Below are 20,296 nucleotides of genomic sequence, written 5' to 3'. Positions count from 1 at the left end.
TGTCAGCTGGAGGTTCTCTAGTTAAACGGGCAGTCCTCCACTGACAGATGCTGCAACCAAAGGAACAAATTGCAGCATGGAGCAGCCCAGGGGGAAGGCTGCTCCCAGTTTAATGATGCCTCACCCCAGGTATCATCAGATGGGGTGAGGAGGGGGGGGAGGACACAGATCTTCCCCCCGGCGGGCGGGAGGAAGCGGCCTGCCTCTGCCACCAAGAAGGCCTGGCTCGAGGTGGCAGAGGGGGTCACCTGCGCCACCAACATATCGCCCACCTGCATACAGTGCAGGAGGCGCTGCAATGACCGCAGTAGGTCAGCCACAGTGAGAACACGAAGTCTTTCCCCTACACTCCGTCTGCCACAACACTGCCCCCACCCCACATCTCCTTCGGCACCGCCAACACTACTGTGTCACATCACCCTTCATACCCACTCAAACCCCATCCTCATCTTACCTCCACCTACTCACCTCGCCAGTACTCATCCTGCCACTAACACGCAACCCAATCCTCATACAATCTCATTGCTCCATCCCATACTCACCCTCTCGTGCATCTCCCTCACGGCCAGCCTCACTCAACCTGCCACCACCTGTCCTGCAGCCACAGGGCATGCATCACATATGTGCGGTAGGCAGCGTAAGGCAAACGTGTCGTGAGCATGAAGGGAGTGCACAAGGGTGTCTGAGGGTTTGCCATGGGTGTTACCTCTTTTGAATTTCAGAGCAACAAACAGCACACATTATATTGACACCACCACTGCCATGTCTCCGCGAATCCTGTCCGTTGTGTCCAATAATGCCCGCTCCTGGGTATCACTATGAGGACCCACCACTGATGCCACCCATCGTGTTACTGCAGAGTAGGTGCAGGTGTATTTGCAGGGCTCTTCCGCGCCACCGACTGAGAGACATCGGCGGTGTAGCCGGCTGCACCCTGGAAGGATGCGGAGGAGAAGTTGTGGAGGGCAGTGGTGACTTTGACAGCGACAGGTAAGCAGTTGGTGCTGGGGCCAGCCAGGAGCAGCTCGGCATGAAAGAGCCTGCAGATCTCCACGACTACATGTCGAGCGAATCTGCGCCTCCGTGTGCACTGCTGCTCGGAGAGGTCCGGGGAGCTGTGCCTCGGTCTGTGGACCCTGTGGCGAGGGTAGTGCCCTCTGCGATGCGTCTCTCTCTGCGGTAGCCCTCCCTCCTGCTGTGCAGGTGGGCGTGCAACAACACCGTGTTGGGGGGCTCCACGTCTCTGCGGCGGACGGCGTGGACTGCGAGGCTGCTGGGGCTGGTCATGCTGTTCGTCCTCCGAGGGTGTCCACGCACCACCCATCTGGCAGGTGTTGGTCTGAGGGGTTGTGCAGGGTAGGTGGGTGGTTCCTCGGACTGGGGCTGCGGTTTCGTGTCGGTCTGTCCTCTGGCTTGGCGGGGGGTGGTGGGGGGCAGGGGTTGCCCTATGTGATGCGGTGGCCTCCTGCGTGGGTGAGGGCTCTCCCCCGTGGAGTGCACCTTGGCAGCTGCCACAGGCTGCTGGCTGCAACACGCCTGGTTGGAGAGAGACTGTTTCCCCCAGTGTGTGAAACTCACTGCCTTGAACCTAAAATCCCACACTTCCTCTTTTGACAGCTGCTTCAGCTCATTAACTGACCTCAACAAGCAAGGTAAGTACTCTCAAGTGGAACCCCGCTGGCTTTAATTGCCTGCGGGATTCCCACCAGCGGGGCTTGCGCGCGCAGCCCCGCACGTCAGCGCGGTACCCGGAAGTGGCCGGGATTTCGTCGCGATCCGGTCACGTGACCGGATATCGGGATTTTCGGGGCCCCCCCGCTGGAAACCCGCCGGAAACCCGACGCGAAAATCGAGCCCTGGGTGCCTGAAACGGGATAGTGTTGCATTCTCAAGTACTAACATCCCTCACCTTGATAAGCAGAAAATTTGCACAGTAATGTATGTACAGCCAGGCAAACAGGATTCTTGTATCAATGTACACTCCTGAGAATGGCATGTTTGTAAAATGTACAATAGCACCATCATGGAACCAGTGTAAAATAGTGACAATTTTTAAAATTATGATATTTTTAACTGTGAGTACATTTTGCAGTTTTAATAATGCCTTATTCCATGGAGGATTTTTCAAATACTAACAGTAATGGGAACTAGCATTACAGCATCAGTGACTAGCAATCCCAGCACTCTGATTGTGCCTTGATAACGCAAGAGGACCAATTTCACGCGGTCTCTTGTGCTTCAGTTTTGGCACAGCAGTCATGCCAAACTGAGGCGCGAGCCAGTGTGTTTGGAGTAAAGTCATATTTAGGTCACGACCTGGAATTACCTCTTATACTCTAAGTAACAATCTCACCCTCAAAAAGAGCGATAAATAGAGCAGCAATTTATGCTCGTTAAAATTTGAAGGGATATCAAATTCTCAAAAAAGTGTTTGGTGGTAAGCCTTCTCACTGCACATGGCATCGTGTCAAAACTGATCGATCAATCAAAATACAAATCAAGGGTTTGCCAAATTCGTTCTCATGAAGGTCTACTGTGCTCTCATCTGGCCGCACCTCGAATACTGCAATCAGTCTGGTCACTAAAGCACAACGAAAGCTTCAAACCCCCTGGAACACCGGCAGAGATGTGTCATGATGCTCAGCCCTAAAGTGTCATTTTATGAAATCGCGTTCCCATAATTTTGCATCCATTCATTTTAATCGTGGTGAGCCAACTCCTAAGGGTGTGGTTGTATGAGCTCTGGAGACTACAAGCATACAGACTTTAATTTAGTTAATAGTCTGGTTATCTAATGCTTTTAACTTGTCAGCTATTTGTGGAGTCCAATCCTAAATTAATCTCACCAATGTATATCCATCTCAAACACTGATTTCAACTGTAAATTAATCAGCAAGCAGTTAATGCTGAATTATCGTGCCATAACTAAACTGCCTTTGTAACCTCTGTTATTTATTTCCTATCTACTAATTATTTGCACACTCAGTGGGGGTAATTTTGACTTTAGGGTAGTCAGAATTAAATAAATGGAAATAAATGGAAATTCAATAAATGGAAATAAATGGAAATTCAAACTGGGACAGATGTATATCGGGCAGCTGAATCGATATTGCTTGTTTTACACTATCACCCAAAGTCAAAATGACCCCCAATGTTTAGGTTTAAGTACTGTTAACTATGATTCTAAGGTTAATAAACAACTGTTAGTTCATGATTTTGTTGTCTGACGTCTTTGATAATTGGCAAAAAATGGTTAATTCATTCAGCAGCTTGTTTGTATCCTGAAGGGAGGTTAGTAATGTAAATGCTAATGTAATCCAAACTAGTTGAAGTATGACAGTCTGGAAATCCCAAATGTAGGCGTCATTTACTCCTAGGCAAATATCTCAACAATTAAAGAGCGATGGAAGCACGAGTGCATGTGGTACATTTCCCTGCTCAATGGCAGGACTTGCACATGGTTTAAAGAGATATGTGTGCTGTTGTTCAGGGTTTCTGGGATGCCTCTTAGAAAACAGGCGAGACAAAACCTTGCTTACCATAGAGATGTTGTACTACTTCCTATGACCTTATAATTCAAACAGTTTATAAATAATAACTTTCTCTGGGTAGTTACTTAAATATGATAATTGTGAAGGGGGGGAAATTTGGTATTAATTGTTTGTGTACCATGGTGAAAAGTTATACTATTTCCTTTTAGGACCAAAACTTTGGAATGAGAAGCTGAAACATTGATTATTTGGTTTTAAAATATCTATGGGATTCAAACATGCTTAAAAAACTCCATAGCATAAGGAACTGTTTTTCTATCATCTACAATCTGTGAGAATTATAGTACATAGAATTACAATACAGTTGGATGATGTAATGGGGAGGGTACTGTAGGGTCTTTCTGGATAGATAAGCTAGGATAGGCTCAATACCCTTCCTCATTGTACCTACTTTGTGTTTTGTCCTGGGATACATTACTATGGGCTGAGGTCAATATTTTCTGTGTGACCCTTCATCAGAACTGTTAATCCAACTTTTCTCTTTCAAATGTTGACAGACCTGCTGTGTATTTCCAGCATTTCCTGTTTCTATTTCAAATTCCCAGTGGCCGTGGGTTTCATTTCTCTATTTTAACCTCTTAAGACTTCATATTACTCCAGGAAACACAATTACACAGGATTTTTATGGGCAGCTTCTGTTGTGAAGCTGAGGCACTGTTTTGCTGCATGAAGTATAATGAGATCAGTTTACCTCAGCTTCTGAAATGTTAAATGGAGTACAAAGACCGTGAGATTAGAGAATTGATCCCAAACACGAGTTGTCGAAATTTCTATTGTGAAGCGCTCAGAATTTGGAAAAAAATATCTTGCACTTTATAGGCTAATGGTCCAGCTCAGGGAATCCCAGACACACAAACATTTTTTTAGTCTATAATTGTGCTTTGGTTTACATATTGGTCGAGTGTTGTACATTTTTAACATGGTATTTCCTCCCTTAACCTCTCCGCCACTCATCCTATCTCTCTCTTCCTTTAAGGCACTCCTTATAACCTACCTCTTTGGTCACCTGTCCTAATATCTCCTTATGTGGCTCAGTGTCAAATTTTGTCTGATTAATGCTCCTGTGAAGCGCCTTGGGAGTTTTTCCAAGTTAAACGCACGATATAAATGCAAGTTATTTTTGGTATTTCCAGGAGTACAGGAACTTAGGAATGTGCAGGATCAGAAAAGACCACTGCAGTCCATCTGGCCAAGTTCAAAGTTCAAAAATATACTGTACTATACTTTATAGGGTAGATTTTACGAATTTAACTCCTGGAGTGAAGCTTCGCTCACCAGGAGATAATATCGGGCCGTATGGACTGCATCTGTGCTGTAGACTTGATGTAATCCAGAGAATGTGAGTTCAAATCCCATCATGGCAGCTTGAGAGTTTGAATTCAGTTTTAAAAATCTGGAAATAAAATGTTATTATCAAACCTAGAACCATCTTGGTCCATGTGACAGCTCCACAGTGAACAGCGATTTTATCAACGACTCTTTGAGCAGCATCACATCTGTTTTTATTTCAGATTTCCAGCATTTGTGATTCTTTTCTCTATTATAATGGAGCCTCAAATGCATCAGACTGCAAAATTACATGGTAACTGATACATTTACCAGCAGAGATCTATAACTAAATGAAAACAAAAATACACCTCCAGGATGGCAGTGACCCATATCTTGATCTGCATTTATCTTATGTTTGCACAATCAATACCATTTCACTTCTTTACCTGTTGAAATAAAGCTGCTACAGAACAGATGGGATTTATCTTTGTACGTGGAGGTGGGATGGAATCAAAGCAGTCAAACCTGCGAGACCTCCCTGATCTGTGCTGACTGCAGCCAGTGTGGCAATAAAGGGACTTCAATTGAACTCATTGGTCTTGTTGTATGGGGTAGAGTTTGGAGAATGAGTCTTTATAATTTGAAACATCTCACCCTAGATTAGGGTTGCCAAATTTGATTGATTGTATTCCTGGAGATTTCATCACATGTGATTCTGCCTCCAACTGCCCCGCCCCCACAATCCCGTCATTGGTCGCCCAACACGTCCATCCTCACGGCCAATTGGAAAACGAAGTCTCTTCATTATCCAATTGGATAATTTTTAACTGTCAGTCAAACAGCCTTTTTTCCCCATCTCCAATAATTTTATAACAAATAAACACAAGTGTTCAAAGTAAATGAAAAAAAACCACAATTTTTTTAATACCCCTTTGATTTTTCTCCATGGTTTTGCTTGCAGAAGTGTCCTGGAGGTTAATCGTCAATTTCTGGCGACTCCAGGCCAATCCTGAAGAGTTGGCAACCGTACTTGATGCACAGATCCCCTCCTCTATAAGACTGTACTTTTGAGTGAAATGCATCCAGGAGTTGTACTTGGCACAAGTCCCTAATTTGTTAGCAACACAATGATGCAGAGCAATCTTCAGCACTCTCTGCTGCTGTATCACCAGGGAATGGTGCAATATGTGATTTATTTTTTAAATTATTATCGCGAAACCTGGGTAAAGGGTCTGAACCCATGTTGCAGGATGAGTAAGTCAAGCTTGATCAGCAGGCCATCCATCACCTTGAACATCCACTCCCTCCACCACCAGCGCAGCATGGCTGCAGTGTGTACTATCTACAGGATGCACTGCAGCAACTCGCCAAGGCTTCTTTGACAGCACCTCCCAAACCTGTGACCTCCACCACCTAGAAGGCCAAGAGCAGCAGGTGCATTGGAACACCATCAACTCCAGGTTCCCCTTAGTAACACACCATCCTGACTTGGACATGTATTGCCATTCCTTCATCATCACTGGGTCAAAATCCTGGAACTCCGTACTTAACCGCACGATGGGAGCACCTTCACCACACGGACTGCAGCGTTTCAAGAAGAAGACTCACCACCTTCTCTTGGGCAACCCTTCTGTTAGGTAAGGGTATCAAAGGATTATGGAGCTACGGCAGGTAAATGGAGTTGAGGTACAGATCAATCATGATCTAATTGAATGGTGGAGCAGGCTCGAGGGGCTGAATGACCTACTCCTGTCCCTATGTTGCCAACTAGGGATGGGCAATAAATGCTGGCCTTGCGAGCGACGCCCGTATCCCGATAATCAATTTTTTAAAAAAGTGGTTAGCTGACATCGAGCTTGGGCTTTAACAGCTTGTGGATTATAGAAGAAGGGAAGACCGGGTCTCTGAGGTTTAGGGTGGGAGATGGTGCAATGAGAAGAAAGTTCAACAATGAGCTTTGTAGAGATATGAAGACTGCACTGTTTACAGGGACGCTGCCCTCTGGAAATTTCTGCACAACCCTTGTTCTTATTGAGAGAGGGGTGCTGAACCAAGACACACAAACAGGTCACTGACAAATGATATTGGCCCGGAATTCGCAGCAATGGCGATATTGACAATGAACGTCACGTTAGACCGTGGGCTCTTCGATTATCCAGTGGCGAATTTACCGAATTAATCTCTAATCCCAGCATATTGTTTGTTTTCAAAATAGAGTTGGTTGAAATCTTTCTAAAAGTTGCATTTTATCTCTGCTGACTGTAACTGGGACCAAAGCGTTATTAAATTGTTAAGGAATTCATGGAAACAAAGCAGTGCCGAATTCTGTTGAGGCTGCTGTCTCGAGCCAACATTTATTTATATCCGGCAGCAAATTATTAAAAGATATAAACAGGGATAAATATTGAATAAATATCGCCACAAGAACAAACAGATCTTCTGTGACTCTCATTGTTCGACAAGGCTATGGCTAGGAGCTGTGAATTATAAGAAGAGTGCTGTACTTCACCCACGATTGACATCAGAAGCAATGCAGCAAACAATCACCCCAAGAGGCAATGTCACATTGTTTCATGGATTCCCTTACTTTTTTTTTGATTGCAGCATTTAGCAGTGCGAGAAATAAGTATAAATAACATTCGCGTTTGCATTAAATCTGCAAAAATGTTGGCTCTGCTTCGGTCAATCTGATCGAGGAAATATAGAATGGAGATAGCAACTGTGTGATGATGCCCAGAAGCAATGTTGGCTCTTTCAAAAGCATTCCTGTCATGATTCCTGTACACTCAGCCCATTCTGCAATGATCTAAATGGTTGTGGCGGTCTCATTGGCTTTAATTCTGCAAGCTCGATCTCGCCATTGATTTTAATGGGGGCGGAGCTATGACAATTAGCTGTTCAACTGTTTCGGTGAGGGAAAGGAAAAGCATCAGGGAACTTTGGCATCATCATTTCCTGGAAATAGTAATGGCGTGCGCCATAGATGCACCATTAGTATGGTGCAAGTTTCCAAAAAAATCTGGCCCAATCCATTTTGACTTGGTTTACATTGTGCTGTTTGCAAGAAAACACAAATAGTTTTACCAAACTTTCTCAGAAGGCTTCTGCCCTTTTAGCTCACTGCTATTGAATGGATTGGGATGGATTTGCTCTCCATTTCCATGTTGCGTGTGACTAAACGGTACGGTAGCATAGTGGTTATGTTACTGGACGAATAATCCAGAGGCCTGGACTAATAATCTGGAGTCATGAGTTCAAATCCCGCCACGGCAGCTGGGGAATTTAAATTCAATTAATTAAAATTCAATTAATTAAAATAAAAACCTGGAATTAAAATACTAGTGTCAGTAATGGTGGCCATGAAACTACCGAATTGTCGTAAAAACCCATCTGGTTCACAGGAAACCTGCTGTCCTTACCCAGTCTAGTTTAGATGTGACTCTAGACCCACAGCAATGTGGTTGATTCTTAATTGCTCTCTGAAATGGCCTAGCAAGCCACTCAGTTGTAAAATCTCGCTAAAAAAGTCATAACAAGAATAAAACTGGACGGACCACAAGACACCGGACACAACAACGGCAAACCAAGCCCAGTCGACCCTCCTCACGAATATCTGGGGACTTGTGCCAAAATTGGGACAGCTGTCCCACAGAGTAGTCAAGCAACAGCCTGACATAGCCATACTCACAGAATCATACCTTTCAGCCAATGTCCCAGACTCTTCCATTACCATCCCTGGGTATGTCCTGTCCCACCAGCAGGACAGACTGACCAGAGGTGGCGGTACAGTGATATACAGTCAGGAGGGAGTGGCCCTGGGAGTCCTCAACATTGACTCTGGACCCCATGAAATCTCATGGCATCAGGTCAAACATGGGCAAGGAAACCTCCTGCTGATTACCACCTACCGTCCTCCCTCAGCTGATGAATCAGTCCTCTTCCATGTTGAGGAAGCACTGAGGGTAGCAAGGGCACAAAATGTACTCTGGGTGGGGGACTTCAATGTCCATCACCAAGAGTGGCTCGGTAGCACCACTACTGACCGAGCTGGCCAAGTCCTGAAGGACATTGCTGCCAGACTGGGCCTGCGGCAGGTGGTGATCAAACCAATACGAGGGAAAAACTTACTTGACCTCGTCGTTACCAATCTACCTGTCGCAAATGCATTTGTCCATGATAGTATTGGTAGGAGCGACCAAGCACAGTTCTCGTGGAGATGAAGTCCCGTCTTTGCACTGAGGACACCAACCAACGTCTTGTGTGGCATTACCATCGTGCTAAATGGGATAGATTCAGAACAGATCTAGCAGCTCAAAACTGGGCATCCATGAGGTGCTGTGGGCCATCAGCAGCAGCAGAATTGTATTCCAGCACAATCTGTAACCTCATGGCCCGGCATATTCCTCACTCTACCATTACCAACAAGCCAGGGGATCAACCCTGGTTCAATGAGGAATGTGGAAGAGCATGCCAGGAGCAGCACCAGGTGTACCTAAAAATGAGGTGCCAACCTGGTGAAACTACAACTCAGGACTAAATGCATGCTAAACAGCGGAAGCAACATGCTATAGACAGAGCTAAGCGATTTCACAACCAACGGATCAGATCAAAGCTCTGCAGTCCTGCCACATCCAGTCGTGAATGGTGGTGGACAATTAAACAACTAACGGGAGGAGGAGGCTCTGCAAACATCCCCATCCTCAATGATGGCGGAGTCCAGCACGTGAGTGCAAAAGACAAGGCTGAAACGTTTGCAACCATCTTCAGCCAGAAGTGTCGAGTGGATGATCCATCTCAGCTTCCTCCCGATATCCCCACCATCACAGAAGCCAGTCTTCAGCCAATTCGATTCACTCCACGTGATATCAAGAAACAGCTGAGTGCACTGGATACAGCAAAGGCCATGGGCCCCATCAACATCCCAACTGTAGTGCTGAAGACTTGTGCTCCAGAACTAGCTGCGCCTCGAGCCAAGCTCTTCCAGCACAGCTACAACACTGGCAATGTGGAAAATTGCCCAGGTATGTCCTGTCCACAAAAAGCAGGACAAATCCAATCCGGCCAAGTACTGCCCCATCAGTCTACTCTCAATCATCAGCAAAGTGATGGAAGGTGTCGTCGACAGTGCTATCAAGCAGCACTTACTCACCAATAACCTGCTCACCGATGCTCAGTTTGGATTCCACCAGGACCACTCACCCCCGGACCTCATTACAGCCTTGGTCCAAACATGGACAAAAGAGCTGAATTCCAGAGGTGAGGTGAGAGTGACTGCCCTTGACATCAAGGCAGCATTTGACCGAATGTGGCACCAAGGAGCCCTAGTAAAATTGAAGTCATTGGGAATCAGGGGAAAACTCTCCAATGGCTGGAGTCATATCTAGCACAAAGGAAGATGGTAGTGGTTGTTGGAGGCCAATCATCTCAGCCCCCGGGCATTGCTGCAGGAGTTCCTCAGGGCAGTGTCCTAGGCCCAACCATTTTCAGCTGCTTCATCAATGACCTTCGCTCCATCATAAGGTCAGAAATGGGGATGTTCGCTGATGATTGCACAGTGTTCAGTTCCATTCGCAACCCCTCAAATAATGAAGCAGCCCATGCCCGCATGCAGCAAGACCTGGACAATATCCAGGCTTGGCCTCATAAGTGGCAAGTAACATTTGCACCAGACAAGTGCCAGGCAATGACCATCTCCAACAAGAGAGAGTCTAACCACCTCCCCTTGACATTCAAAGGCATTACCATCGCCGAATCCCCCACCATCAACATCCTGGGGGTCACCATTGACCAGAAACTTAACTGGACCAGCCATATAAATACCATGGCTACAAGAGTAGGTCAGAGGCTGGGTATTCTGCGGCGAGTGACTCACCTCCTGACTCCTCAAAGCCTTTCCACCATCTACAAGGCACAAGTCAGGAGTGTGATGGAATACTCTCCACTTGCCTGGATGAGTGCAGCTCCAACAACACTCAAGAAGCTCGACACCATCCAGGTCAAAGCAGCCCGCTTGATTGGCACCCCATCCACCACCCTAAACATTCACTCCTTTCACCACCAGCGCACAGTGGCTGCAGTGTGTACCATCCACAGGATGCCCTGCAGCAACTCGCCAAGGCTTCTTCAACAGCACCTCCCAAACCCGCGACCTCTACCACCTAGAAGGACAAGAGCAGAAAGCACATGGGAACAACACCACCTGCACGTTCCCCTCCAAGTCACACATCATCCCGACTTGGAAATATATCGCCGTTCCTTCATCGTCGCTGGATCAAAATCCTGGAACTCCCTTCCTAACAGCACTGTGGGAGAACCGTCACCACACGGACTGCAGCGGTTCAAGAAGGCGGCTCACCACCACCTTCTCAAGGGCAATTAGGGATGGGCAATAAATGCCGGCCTCGCCAGCGACGCCCACATCCCATGAACGAATAAGAAAAAACAACCAATTTGTTTAAATTATGACTTTTTGGTCTGCAAGCCAGCAGTTCCGATACATAAACAAACCCTTCTGAAACTTTAACCATTTCCGAACCAGCACTACAGTATGGTATAAAACCAAAATGACCCCAATGATGGAATATCACAGACCTGAAGAGAAAACCATCTGCAGTCCAAAGCCTTGCAGACTATTTTTGCTGATGAGATGAGCATATTCCACCAAAATCCACCCCCTACAACATTGAAGGATGTGCCCAGGCTGCCGGCCCAACATAAAATCGTTACTAGAGAACCACAAGAGTTGGCAGTGCTCCAGTGTTAAATTTCAAGAACGTAAGAGCTGATGCAGTTGCACCTCAGCATTCTCCATTCATCAGAAAGGTCCGCATGGAATACCAGTAGTGAATTTCATACATTTCTCCTTCTCTTCGTTCTGTGACTCTCTCCCAAACAGTGTCACTACCTGAGCTTCTGTTGCTTTTCAAAGTTCAAAGGCAACGTTAACCATCACTTGCTTACCAGGATTTCCTCAGCAAACATTACACTATGGCATATCTGTGGTTCAGTGGTATCCAGTATAATGTCTGGAACATAGGAACAGGAGTAGTCCCTCGAGCCCGTTCCGCCATTCAAATAGATCACGGCTGATCTGTACCTCAATTCCATTTAAGAACATAGGAACATAAGAAATAGGTGCAGGAGTAGACCACATGGACCCTCGAGCCTGCTCCGCCATTCCAATCAGATCATAGCTGATCTTCGACCTCAACTCCACTTTCTTGCCCAATCCCCATATCCCTTGATTCCCCTAGAGTCCAGAAATCTATCTATCTCAGCATCCACAGCCCTCTGGGGTAGAGAATTCCAAAGATTCACAACCCTCTGAGTGAAGAAATTCCTCCTCATCTCAATCTTAAATGGCCGACCCCTTATCCTGCGACTATGCTCCCTAATTCTAGACACTCCAGCCACAGGAAACAATCTCTCCGCATCTACCCTGTCAAGCCCCCTCATGATTTTATATGTTTCAATTAAATCACCTCTCATTCTTCTAAACTCCAGAGAGTATAGGCCCATTCTACTCAACCTTGCCTCATATGACAACATTCTCAGGAATTAATCTAGTGAACCTTCACTGCACCGCCTCTCAGGCACCTCACCTCACCTGTACAATTGTAGTAAGACTTCCTTACTTTTGTACTCCAACCCCCTTGTAATAAAGGCCAACATTCCATTTGTTTTCCTAACCGCTTGCTGTACCTGCATGCTAACTTTTTGTGTTTCTTGTAAGAGGACACCCAAGTCTCTCTGAACACCAACATTTAATAGTTTCTCACCATTTCAAAAAATTCTGTTTTTCTATTCTTCCCACCAAAGTGAATAACCTCATATTTCCCCACATTCGACTGCATCTGCCACCTTCTTGCCCACTCAACCTGTCGATATCCCTTTGCAGACTCTTTGTCCTCCACACAGCTTACTTTCCCACCTAGCTTTGTATCGTCAGCAAACTTGGATACATTACACTCGGTCCCTTCATCTAAGTCATTAATATAGATTGTAAATAGCTGAGGCCCAAGCACTGATCCTTGCGGACCCCACTAGTTACAGCCTGTCAGCCTGAAAATGACCCGTTTATCCCTACTCTCTGTTTTCTGTCCGTTAACTAATCCTCTATCCATGCTAATATGTTACCCCAACCCCATGAGCCTTTATCTTGTGTAACAGCCTTTTGTGTGGCACCTTCTCGAATGCCTTTTGAAAATCCAAATATACGACATCCACTGATTCCCCTTTATCTACCCTGCTAGTTACATCCTCAAAAAACTCTAATAGGTTTGTCAAACACGATTTCCCTTTCATAAAACCATGTTGACTCTGCCTAATCATATTATGATTTTTTAAGTGCCCTGTTACCACTTCCTTAATAATGGATTCCAGCATTTTCCCGACGACTGATGTCAGGCTAACTGGCCTGTAGTTCCCTGTTTTCTCTCTCCCTCCTTTCTTGAATAGCGGGGTCACATTTGCTACCTTCCAATCCACGGGGACTATTCTAGAATCTAGGGATCATAACCAATGCATTCACTATCTCTGCAGCCACTTCTTTTAGAACCCTCGGATGTAGGCCATCAGGTCCAGGGGATTTATTAGGTATTAGTCCCATTAGTTTCTCAAGTACTTTTTCTCTACTGATATTAATTACTTTAAGTTCCTCACTCTCATTAGACCCTTGTTTCTCCACTATTTCTGGTATGTTTTTTTCGTGTCTTCTACTGTGAAGACAGATCAAAATATTTGTTTAATGCATCTGCCATTTCCTGATTCCCCATTATAATTTCTCCTGTTTCAGCCTCTAAGGGACCAATGTTTACTTTCGCTACTCTCTTCCTTTTTACATACTTTTAGAAGCTCTTACAATCTGTTTTTATATTTCTTGCTAGTTTACTTTCATATTCCATTTTCTCTTTTTATCAATTTTTTGGTCGTCCTTTACTAGTTTCTAAAACTCTCCCAATCCTCAGGGTTACTACTCTTCTTGGCAACATTATAGGCCTCTTCTTTTAATCTAATACTATCCTTAACTTCTATAGTTAGCTATGGGTGGATCACTTTTCCCGTGGAGTTTTTATTTCTTAATGGAATGTTTATTTGTTAAGAATATTGAAATATTCCTTTAAATGTTTGCCATTGCTTTTCAACCATCATACCTTTTAATTTGGTTTCCCAATCTACCTTAGCTAACTCACCCATCATTCCTATGTAATTGGCTTTATTTAAGTTTCAGACTCTAGTTTCTGACTTAAGTACGCCACTCTCAAACTCAATGTGAAATTCTATCATATTATGATCACTCTTCCCCAGAGGATCTCTTGCTGTGAGATTACTAATTAACCCTGTCTCATTACATAATACAAGATCTAAAATAGCCTGTTCACTGGTTCATTCCATGACGTATTGCTCTACGAAACCATCTCAAATACATTCCATGAACTCGTCCGCCAAACTACCTTTGCCAATTTGATTTGCCCAGTCTATATGAAGATTAAAGTCCCCCATGATCATGGCATTACCTTTGTTACAAGCTCCTATTATTTCATGATTAATACTCTGTCCAATGGTATTGCTACTATTAGGGGGCCTATAAACTACTCCCACTGGTGTTTTCTGCCCCTTGTTATTTCTTATTTCCACCCATGCTGATGCTACTTCCTGTTCTTCTGAACCAAGATTCTTTCTCACCACTGTCCTTATGTCATCCTTTATTATTCGGACTACACCCCCTCCCTTTCCATTCAGCCTGTCTTTTCTAAACGTCATGTACCCTGGAATATTTAGTTCCCAACCTTGGTCACTTTGCAACCATGCCTCTGTAATGGCTATTAGATCAAACCCATTTATCTCCACTTGTGCAATTAATTCATCTATCTTGTTATGAATGCTCCATCCATTCGGATAAAGAGCCTTAATTTTGCCTTTTTACCATTTTTTCCTGCTTTGACATTATTTGTTGTTGCACTATTATTGGTAAACTCTCTGTCCCTTCCTGCCACACTCTGCTTACCTTTACCCAAATCAATACACTGCACTGTTGCCTTGACTTTCCTGATTAGATTTCTAAATTTCCCCTTACCTTAACCCCTCCCCCACTCCCTTTTTAGTTTAAAGCCGTATCTACAGCCCTAGTTATTCGATTCGCCAGGACGCTGGTCCCAGCCCGGTTGAAGTGGAGCCCGTCCCAACGGAACAGCTCCCTCTTTCCCCAGTACTGGCGCCAGTGCCCCATGAATCGAAACCCCTGTCTCCCATACCACTCTTTGAGCCATTCATTTAGCTCTCTGATCTGTTTGACCCTATGCCAATTTGCACGTGGCTCAGGTAGTAATCCAGACATTATTACCTATGAGGTTCTGTTTATTAATTTAGACCCTAGCTCCTCAAACTGTCTCAGCAGAACCCCATTCTTAGTTCTACCTATGTCATTGGTTCCTATGTGGACCACGACAACTGGATCCTCCCCCTCATGCTCCAAGTTCTTTTCCAGCCGCGAGGAGAGGTCCTTAACCCTAGCAGCGGGCAGGCAACACTGCCTTCAGGGTTCTTGGTCGCAGTTGCAGAGAACAGTGTTTATCCCCCTGACTATACTATCCCCTACCACTACTACATTCCTTTTTACTCCCCCCACTTGAATGGCCTCCTGTACCACGGTGCCATGGTCAGTTTGCCCATCCTCCCTGCAGCCCTTGTTCTCATCCACACAGGTAGCAAGTACCTCGTACCTGTTGGACAAGGTCAAGGGCTGAGGCTCCTCCATCACTGCAACCTGGATCCCCATATCTGCCTGCCTTTACTCCATATCAATTTCAATTGACCCTCAGCATCCACATTCTTTTGGGGCGCGAGTTCCAGATATCCACTACCTTTTGTGTGGAAAAAAGTGCTTCCTTAGTTCAATTCTAAATGGTCTAGCTCTAATTTTAAGATTATGCTCTCTTGATCTGGATTCCCCTGGCAGAGGGAATAGCTTTTCTGCATCTGCTCTGTCGAATTCCTGAATCATTCTAAATGCCTCGATTAGATCAATGTTTAACCTTCTAAACTCAAGAGAATACAAACTGTTTATGCAATCTGTCCTCAGAATTTAACCATTTAAGCACTGGTTTAATTCTGGTGAATCTGTGCTATACCCCTTTCAAAGCCAATATATCTTTCCTGAGGTCCAGTACCCAAAAATTGAATGCAGCACTTCAGACGGAGTCTGACCTAGGATCTGCACAACTAAAGCATCACTTCCTCACTTTTGCATTCCAACCCCCTTGAGATAAGTCTCTCTGCACTCACGGTGGCCACCAGGTCAAATTTGGGAGACCTCTGTCCCCATTACATTGTCTCCAGCTGCACCTGATAATTATGTGCCTAATGTACTAAAGTAAAAGCCATAATGTTCATGCAGAAGATCACAGTCATAGAGTCATAGAGTTATACAGCACGGATAGAGGCCCTTCGGCCCATCGTGTCCGCGCCAGCCATCAAGCCCTGTCTACTCTAATCCCATATTCCAGCATTTGGTCCGTAGCCTTGTATGCTATGGCATTTCAAGTGCTCATCCAAATGCTTCTTGAATGTTGTGAGGGTTCCTGCCTCCACAACCCTTTCAGGCAGTGAGTTCCAGACTCCAACCACCCAGAGTCCTAGAGACAGGAAGAAAAACCCAAATGCTGGAATTCAATGTCTGAAAGACCTCTTCATATTTCGGGTGTGACCTTTCGTCAGAACTGGTGGTGATGAACGGTCCAACGCAAAATGCCCCTGGCGTATACTGGGAGCACATGTTCAAAGACCGCACATCACAGCCCATGCTTTCCTGTACGTTAAAATGAATGCATGCAAAGTCACGGACCCGGAGTACCCAAGCAGAAAATTCTGTTCCTGGTGCCGACTGACCTGTTCTGCACTGCCAGCATTTTCCGGTTTAATTTCGATGCTAAAAAGGTGAACGTTACATTTCCTTTTAACAATAGAGCAAAGTAGATTAAGGGGAGATTTAGTAGAGGTGTTCAAAATTAGGAGGGGTTTTGATAGAAAAGATAGGGAGAAACTTTTTTCCACTGGCAGGAGGGTCAGTACCCAGAAGACACAGATTTAAAATAATTGGCAAAAAAGCCAGGGGAGAGGTGAGGAGAATTTTTTTTCCTCAGTGAGTTGTTATGATCTGGAACGCATTGCCTGAACTTTCAAAGTGGAATTGGATCCCTACGTAAAAAGGAAACATTTGCAGGGCTATGGGGAAAGTGCAGGGGAGTATGACTAATTGGATAGCTCTTTCAGATAGCCGGCACAGGCATGATGGGCCAAATGGCCTCCTTATATGCTGTACGATTCTATGATTGGACAATAAGGGCTGGATGGTGCAGTGAGTAAGCAGCCACTTTCATCTCTAGATGCCTTGGGTAGTGCCTCTAACACTGTCCTAGCTAAAATTAAGGATCGCACTTTGGACCTTCGTGGTTTGTACAGGTTGGTGCCACATCAGGCAGGTCCTTCATCCAGCAAGGGAAGCACAAAAAAGACAGGTTTCTCAGAACTTCCTACAGTTCATATCGAGCATGACAGCATCATATCGGAATGTTGGCTTTTATCGCAAGGGGGATAGAATATAAAAACAGGGAGGTATTGCTGCAGTTATATAAGGTATTGGTGAGACCGCACCTGGAATACTGCATACAGTTTTGGTGTCCATACTTAAGAAAAGACATACTTGCTCTCGAGGCAGTACAAAGAAGGTTCACTCGGTTAATCCCGGGGATGAGGAGGTGGACGTATGAGGAGAGGTTGAGTAGATTGGGACTCTACTCATTGGAGTTCAGAAGAATGAGAGGCGATCTTATTGAAACATATAAGATTGTCAAGGGGCTTGATCGGGTGGATGCGGTAAGGATGTTCCCAAGGATGGGTGAAACTAGAACTAGGGGGCATAATCTTAGAATAAGGGGCTGCTCTTTCAAAACTGAGATGAGGAGAAACTTCTTCACTCAGAGGGTAGTAAGTCTGTGGATTTGCAGCCCCAGGAAGCTGTGGAAGCTACATCATTAAATAAATTTAAAACAGAAATAGACAGTTTCCTAGAAGTAAAGGGAATTAGGGATTACGGGGAGCGGGCAGGTAATTGGACATGAATTTAGATTTGAGGTTAGGATCAGATCAGCCATGATCTTATTGAATGGCGGAGCAGGCTCGAGGGGCCGATTGGCCTACTCCTGCTCCTATTTCTTATGTTCTTATGTTCTTATATGTTTTCCTCTGGATCTGAACTGGTCTCCTACATTTACAAATCACATTGCTTAGTGACAGCATCCATTATCTAAAAAATCTTCACCAGTTAATGACATGCCCCGTAGTTTTTGTGTATAGCGGCTGTGTAAAGTGATATTTTATGATCTGAAATATGAATTGAAAACAAGTTATCAATTTGGATAAAGAACAAGTGATCCACTGTTAAACACCTGCAGGGAGCATATAAAGGAGTGCTTCGCAAAATATAGCCCAAGGACCACTTGTTAGCTATCTTCCCCTCACTGGTGACTTCTTACTTCTTAGGTATTTTTACACAGGCCATTGTTTAGTTCAGATTGTGTAGGAGACCAGCATTTGGCCTGAACACTGCTACATGCAGTACCTTTAATCCGGCAGCAGAATCATAGACGTAAAGAAAAAAACTGGTCTCTGATTCTGCGGTCAGGATCAAGGAGACAAATTTAAAACAGACAAATATAAATGCACCTCATGTGTCTCTAGGACAGCTTTCACAGAGAGAGAGAGAGAGAGAGACAGAACAGGACAGCCCCCAGAAATGACATAGAGGTCCACTCAGAAAGACTGAGAGAAGCAGAGACAGAAAAAAGAGAGGAAAGCAGAAAGGCACGCACAGGTAGGGAGAGAGAGAAAGGCACAAAGACAGAGCGAGACAGGTGAATAAGCACATAGCGACCCTCAACATAAAGTTAGTGAGTGATCCTGATATAAATGGATCGGTTGGTTTGTCTTTCGATGTACAGTGTGAACCGGGGTAAAGCAAACAGAGACCATGATGGTACAAACTGATAAGACACAAGCCTAAGACCCGACTTAGTAACTGATTGATAACAGTTATGTAAGAATCATAGAGTCCCCGGCAACCACTGTATGTTTCCATAGAAACAGCAATCCTATCATGTTTTAGCTAATGGTTATCCTAATTCTTGTGTTTCTGCATGTATGTATCCAAAATGCTTGTATTTCTGCATGCATGTATGTAAACATACATGTGTTATATGTGTGCACATATGTGTGAATGCATCATATATACAGTGAAAAATCTGACAATCACATTAACAAGACGAGGGTAAGTAAACCCGTTCTGCCTCTCTTTTCACTACAGCAAGATACTGGGAATAAAATAAAACTTAAAATTCTTGTAATAAAATTGCAATGTAGTCTAATATATTTGACATGGGGGGGGTTCTAAGTTAAAGGTGCTATATAAATGCAAATTGCTGATAGGTAATACAATCAGAAGCTTCATATCTTATCAATCACTGAACTATAACATATACAGGATTTAACTGCAATCTCCAATTATTACACAGGCCAATCTCTTTGTACATGTATTATATTGTGAGAACTGACATTATTATATGATTTCACATCCATCTGGAGCACCTATGGTAATCTTATCTGATTAATGTAAATTCACAGATTACTAAATAAATTTACAAATCCATATTATGTAGGCAATTACGTACACCATCTCATTTTCGATACTTCCAATTTAATGTCTAGGATCTCAGTCCCAGTTAATACCAACTTTTAAAAAAAATTGCAATAAAGGGGCTTGATATTATCAGGGTTTATTTTGTCTCCAGATACTTTATTCGCCTTACCAGGTAAGCCCCCACGGTTCCCTGCGCCAGCATCAGCGCGCACTCTGATATCAGGAAGATCTTGATGTTGGAAAAGCAGGATTTCTTCTCGGCTCTTTGGACATTGCTGGCGCCGCTGGTCCGCGCTGGTCCACTCTGCATCCTTTTTTTAAAATTTTCTTTGCCTTCCCCTCAGACAGTCAACGACACAGAAACAGAGAGAGAGAGAGAGAGAGAGAAAGAAGTCAGCTCGGATCCTGCCTCTTTCTATCCTTCCCTTCGGGAACACCGCTCCAACATCATCCTCCTCATCACTAATGTCCTTCCAGCTCCCATTGTCACCTCAGCCAAGACCTCCCACCTCCTCTCTTATGTGAGCAACACACAGGACAGCCTCTTCACCCCCCTCTCCCCACCACCACCACCACCCCCAGGAAAGGCGCTCGCATTTATGGGGAAGGGACAGGCATCTTCAACCCCGAGTTGCTGATTTTTGGTTGAATTTCCATTCTAAGCAGTGGCTGGGAATCGAGAGGCCGGTAGCGCCGTGCGGCTGCGAGGCTCCATCACGCTCCTGAATCCTCCACTGATTGTCACTCCAACCGCTTTCCAGTCCAAAGAGAGAGAGAGAAAAAA

The 20,296-nt window shown here is 44.8% G+C and overlaps 1 protein-coding gene across 1 annotated transcript in view; it reads right to left on the bottom strand.

Moving 5' to 3' along the window:
- Positions 1 to 20,296, bottom strand: part of slco3a1a (solute carrier organic anion transporter family member 3A1a) — a 147,816-nt gene that overhangs the window by 127,378 nt on the left and 142 nt on the right. The window contains exon 2 of the mRNA XM_067971151.1: positions 19,682 to 19,851. Coding sequence (XP_067827252.1) covers positions 19,682 to 19,822 — 141 coding nt within the window. The 5' untranslated portion in view covers positions 19,823 to 19,851. The remainder of the gene's footprint in view (positions 1 to 19,681; positions 19,852 to 20,296) is intronic.

Source organism: Heptranchias perlo, chromosome 34 (assembly GCF_035084215.1).
Source record: "Heptranchias perlo isolate sHepPer1 chromosome 34, sHepPer1.hap1, whole genome shotgun sequence".
NCBI lineage: Eukaryota > Metazoa > Chordata > Chondrichthyes > Hexanchiformes > Hexanchidae > Heptranchias > Heptranchias perlo.
This window is presented reverse-complemented; position numbering and strand designations above follow the sequence as displayed.